The sequence below is a fragment of the Sinocyclocheilus grahami genome, unplaced genomic scaffold, assembly GCF_001515645.1.
Source record: "Sinocyclocheilus grahami isolate Dianchi unplaced genomic scaffold, SAMN03320097.WGS_v1.1 scaffold8.1, whole genome shotgun sequence".
Taxonomy (NCBI): domain Eukaryota; kingdom Metazoa; phylum Chordata; class Actinopteri; order Cypriniformes; family Cyprinidae; genus Sinocyclocheilus; species Sinocyclocheilus grahami.
In genome coordinates, this window is record NW_015505187.1 from 3,643,741 (window position 1) to 3,649,323 (window position 5,583).

The 5,583-nt window shown below is 39.8% G+C and overlaps 1 protein-coding gene across 1 annotated transcript; it reads left to right on the plus strand.

Moving 5' to 3' along the window:
- The first annotated feature begins 3,057 nt into the window (after nucleotides 1–3,057).
- LOC107591349 (myogenic factor 5-like) lies at nucleotides 3,058–5,365 on the plus strand. The gene is made up of 3 exons (XM_016280492.1): nucleotides 3,058–3,510; nucleotides 5,001–5,076; nucleotides 5,172–5,365. The coding sequence occupies exons 1-3, from the start codon at nucleotides 3,058–3,060 to the stop codon at nucleotides 5,363–5,365; spliced, it is 723 nt and encodes a 240-aa protein (XP_016135978.1).
- Nucleotides 5,366–5,583: the final 218 nt, after the last annotated feature.

A 5,583-nucleotide genomic window follows, 5' to 3' on the forward strand; every position in this document is an offset into this window, starting at 1 on the left:
TTAACAAGAAAAATAGAGCACTTGAATGCTCCCGGATATATTTCCAACATTAAACATTAAAAATATCAAAGGTGTACTCTGCATTTTTATTTACTTTTATTTAATTTATTTAATATCTATCTATCTATCTATCTATCTATCTATCTATCTATCTATCTATCTATCTATCTATCTATCTATCTATCTATCTATCTATCTATCTATCTATCTATCTATCTATCTATCTATCTTTGCAGCCTAGAAAGCAAAGTCCTTATGATCATTTTCAAATATTCAGGTTTAAGTGATGATGTCTGGAGTAAAACAGAGGGAAATGCTGGTAAGATACACAACTAAAGCTAAACTATAGGATTAAAGATGAAGAAAGAAGCAAGAAAAAAGATGAGATTTACTGACATTCCTTTGAATATCCAGATATGGAGCCATTCTGACTGGAGCTGAGGAAACACTTCCTCTAGCTGCCAGACAAATGCTGTTGCCAATCACACCATCTGACCATGTGATCAAATATGATACTGTTATTGCTGATGGAAAAAGTGCAGCCAATGGCTGGTCTTGGCAAGCAAAAGAAGGGTGAAGATAAAACAAGTGGGTGGATGTAAAGCATGTCTTTTCATTGTTTTTCTTTAGATTGTTTTTTTAAAGATTTCATATATATTCAATACCGATGGAAAATCGATGAAAAAAGGTGCAAAATACGAAGGGGAATTTGAATAGCATATTTACTCCTAACAAACTTGTAAGAGAAAATAAAACTGAGAGCCTGCACAGTGAAAGAAACATTAACGCTCACCCTCTGCCCTACACTTAACACAGTCCCTGACCCTTGACAACAGCCCTCAAAACAGCCCTGAAGTTCCCCTGAGACACCGCACCGTTCCCAAATCTCAGAGCAGGTTTGTGCGCTCACTCATCACAGCCGTCTCGGGACCCTTGCGCGTTCACCATATGCTTACGCAATCTGAGTTGGACTCAGTTATCGACTGCTGTCAGGTTTTCTCATTGTCCATGTTGTTAACAGTCAATTGTCTTTGATCTGTACGACAGCTAAGCAGGATTATCCCTGACCAATGTCTTCTTCAACTGTGCGCAACACAAACTACACCGGCTATTCATGTTTTCTTAGGTGCGCATGGTTCCCAGACACTGGAGAGGCCAAACGTTTTAGCACGTTGTGAGAAATATCCGCATTGTATCTTTATTAGCTGTCAACACTGATGGCTCGAGTAATGACCTCTATACAGCAATAGATGTTTTTTTTAAAGACACTTCATCAGTGTTACGGTTATAAAAAGCCTGTGTGTGTGTTTTTATTGCGTAACTGCTTTTATGCACCATTTGTAAGTGCTAATAAATTGAATTAAGTGTTTAATTTGAAAATGTTATCCAACAGGTTGCTATGAAAATAAATATAGGCTACTCAAATTTCAAATATCCTCAAAAATACAGTACTGAAATGCTAAGTAATACAGTATGTAGCAGGCATGTGATCATGGCCTTGATCAGCCTCTAAAAGAATTTGTAAAAATTCCAATGGTGTGGATTTCTGATTGTGTGTGATAAATGATTTTTCAGTTTTCAGAGAAAAATGTATGTCAATTATTTGCAGTTATTATTGGTAATTTTACACACACACTGGTTTCCATGTTTTATAGGGGCATTCCATAGGTATAATGATTTCTCTATAGCACAAACTGAATTTTCTCTCCCCTTTCCCTAACCCTACCCCGAAACACCTCACTGAAAACTTTCTGTATGATTTATAAGCTTGTTTCCTCATGGGGACCAAAAATGTCCCCACAAATTTACTGGTATTACTATACTTGTGGGGACATTTGGTCCCCATAACGTAGTGAATACCAGTACACATTATTATTTCAGGTCTTTGGGAAAAATTAAAAATTTGAATGCTTGCTACAATTTCTTTTAATTGCTTTTTACATTTTCTTTCTAATTCAAATTCATTCTATTGTCAAAACTATTTTTACTAATCATTTATTACAGAGGGGAAGTTAAAAAGTGTTGACGGGACAAGCCCAAAATAGAGAAAGTCCTAAAAAATTAAGTAAAAATAATTAAAGAAACTACAATCGTTTATTTACAATGAATAAAATTTAGACCCTTCAAAAACAGAATGATTGTTCTTTTAAATACCATCCTACGGGATAGAAAACTTACCATAATTGAAGAACAACACATACACATATATTAAAGCATACATGTAAATGTTACAAAAACAATGTAGCAGAGAACTTGCCACACAGTTGCTAATGAGCTACTTAGAGATTTAATGAGCTTTAACGTAACTAACGCGGACACGCTACTTCTGACACCTTCATCCACAGTCCGGATCTTGAGTTGTGTATCTGCGTGAGTGTGTGCCTCGGAAATGCTACACCAGTCTTTACAGCTGGGCCGCATCTGCAACGCTGCTCTTTCCTCAAGCGTAAAATTAGCCAGCAAACTCTTAAACATGGAGTCATTCTTGACCGCGGCGTTTTAAGATAATAGAAGTTACATTTATTGGTTTGGTTCTGTATTTGAATGCATCTTTACTAAAATTAAACTCTTCTCTTCAACTTTCAGGGGGCCCATGCATATGTATATCTGGGGGACTTAACTATATATGCAATCAAGACTTTTAATAATCAATACAAATACTTGGACACAGTTGAAGACAAAATATGAATGGCTACAGCTAAAAATCTCTACGTTTTACAGTTAAAGTACAAAAAAAACCCCTGAAGTAAGTAAAGTAAGATCTAAAGTAGACATCTACTGTAAAGCAAGAGTTTCTTCACATGAATGTTTATTGATGATAATTCCCTCTTGTAATGACCGTCTCACTGTTGAACTGAGTGAGAAACCACCCCTCCACACAGATGTGGGAAACTCAGTAGGGGTGTTGGGTTTGGGTGGGGAAGGGGGGTCGCTGAGCCCTGCTTTGGCCAATGGGGCACGGTCATTAGGGCTGACCAGTGTGGGCCCCGGCATATAAGAAGGGCCGTATGGTTGCCCCCTCACAGATCTCCTACAACCACACAAATCCAACCAATCATGGACGTATTCTCTACATCCCAGATCTTCTACGATAGCAATTGCGCCTCGTCGCCTGAAGCTTTGGAGTTCGGCCCCGGAGGGGAACTGGCAGGGTCTGAAGAGGACGAGCACGTCCGGGCCCCTGGGGCCCCACACCAGCCAGGTCACTGTCTGCAATGGGCCTGCAAAGCTTGTAAGCGCAAATCCAGCACGGTGGACCGCCGGAGAGCCGCCACTATGAGGGAGCGCCGCAGGCTGAAGAAGGTGAACCATGCGTTTGAGGCACTACGGCGCTGCACCTCGGCGAACCCCAGTCAGCGTCTTCCCAAAGTGGAGATCCTGAGGAACGCCATCCAGTACATCGAAAGCCTTCAGGAGCTCCTCAGGGAACAGGTGGAGAACTACTACAGTCTGCCTATGGAAAGCAGCTCTGAGCCGGCCAGCCCCTCCTCAAGCTGTTCTGAAAGCATGGTAAACATTACTTTCTTACTCTTCAAGTCAAACTGTGGGGTTTAGATTGATTGACATCATACTGAAGATCTGTCAAAACTGAAATACTCCCGTTTCCTCTTCTAGAGGGAGATTTCGAAAGGTCAGGGCCCAAATGCATGGAAAAAATCCATTTGAATGTGGATCTTATTGTAAGGTCCTTGTCCTGGTCTGTCTATGTTTTCGTCTTCATGTTTTATCTCAATAGCACACAGAGCATTCTGTCCATCAAATGGAGTCAGTGATGCCTCAGTCTCAGCATGACAACAATAAATTGCTGCCCACATCTGGCTCTTTTTATACGCTAAGATATAAGCTTACTGCTGTTTGCCAGGGAACTTCTACAGTATATGTGGCACATTTTAACATATAGGGTTGATTTTGGGCTAAAAAAAATTTGTAGAGTTTATTAAATAATCTTAGTTGTGTCTGTTTCAATGCTTAGTCCACCTCTAATATGCTATATATGTATTGAAGACACCCAAATTGTCATTGTTTACTATGAGGTTGCTTCTCAAAACATGTTCGCTAATGACACTATGATCATGATTTACATAAATTTGGACATATTCTTTGATTCGGACCTTACTGTTTAGAAAAATCTGTGTAGTTTTGCTAATTTAGCTTGGTGCTAATCATTTGCTGGCCAAGGAGGTCTTCTAGACTCAATTGTTCTGAATTAGCTATGATACAAATAGTAATTGAGATGTTACCACATCAAGCACATTTTTAGGTTAACTGACAAAACATTTTTGTTAATTAACTTTTATGTAACCAGGAAAAAGACTCACTCGGATTAAAATCTCTATTGAAAGATTGCCATTGCCATTTATATTAGAGACTTTGAACCATTTGTTGACAAGGACAAAACTTCAAGATGTAAATGTTCTGAGTGAGTTAGTTTGCAAACCTTTAATGAGGTAGAACATTCATTGGGATTAAAATGTCTTTTACAAGTGTGACCTGGCTAAGAAGGCTATAGAAGTCAAACAGCAATTCTGCAAACAATGTGAGATGTTGGTTCCTACAAAATCTCAGTACAGGGGTTAAGAATGGAGGATATAGTAATGGCTTTCCCACTGGACTCTTTATAGCCTAATAAAGCCTCAGTAAATCCAACCAACAGAGACTGGCAGGAAAGTGACGGCCGTGCCGCATTCCTGACTGACTGCATGAGCTGCGCTGCTGCCAGGATTTTCTGCAGATTTACTCAGAGAAAGTGTCATCTTGCACAAACTGGTGTGGCTTCCACTGACTCAATCAATTCGCTACGCCTGAAGCCCAGCATAGCGTGGGAGTCCCTCGTGAAGTAACCAGCGTGTGAAAGAAAGAGATACAGTGAAGTGCACAGACTATGCAGTGCTGCACGAGTTGTGGAAGAGGAAGCAACCAATCCATGTCACATATATATATGATGTTTAATGCTTTATATTTATGTATGCTGATGGAACTTTTTGTGTTTTTCACTTTAGGTTGACTGCAATAGTCCTGTATGGCCTCAAATGAATCCAAACTTTGGGAACAACTACAACTTTGAAGCACAAAATGGTAAGAAACAAGATCATTTTTATGTTTTTAAATTTCCTTGTGTCACATAGTGCTTGTCATTAATTATGCCATTTCCTCTTTCTTCATTACTCCAGCTTGCGCAGTGGACAGAACTCTAGGAGCGTCGAGTTTGCAGTGTCTGTCCAGCATTGTGGACAGGCTGTCTTCTGTAGATACGGGAGTTGCAGTGGGAATGAGGAACATGGTTGCTCTCTCTCCAACTGGAAGTGATTCCCAGTGCAGTTCTCCAGACAGTTCCAGCAACAGACCAGTCTACCACGTCCTGTGAGAGTGAGGGAGCGAGACACTCCAGCCTGGATATCTGCTTCCACAGAACGCTCTGCAGAATCTGAATGCCTGATATTCACATTGCATGTTCATTTATGAAGTATTTTGGATGATTTGATAATGCTTTCAGATACCAATAAGAATGTAGCAATTACAAACCTCCATACAGCACAATGACAAAGATTTGCCCTCAAATTCACAGCTGAAAATGCTAAACAA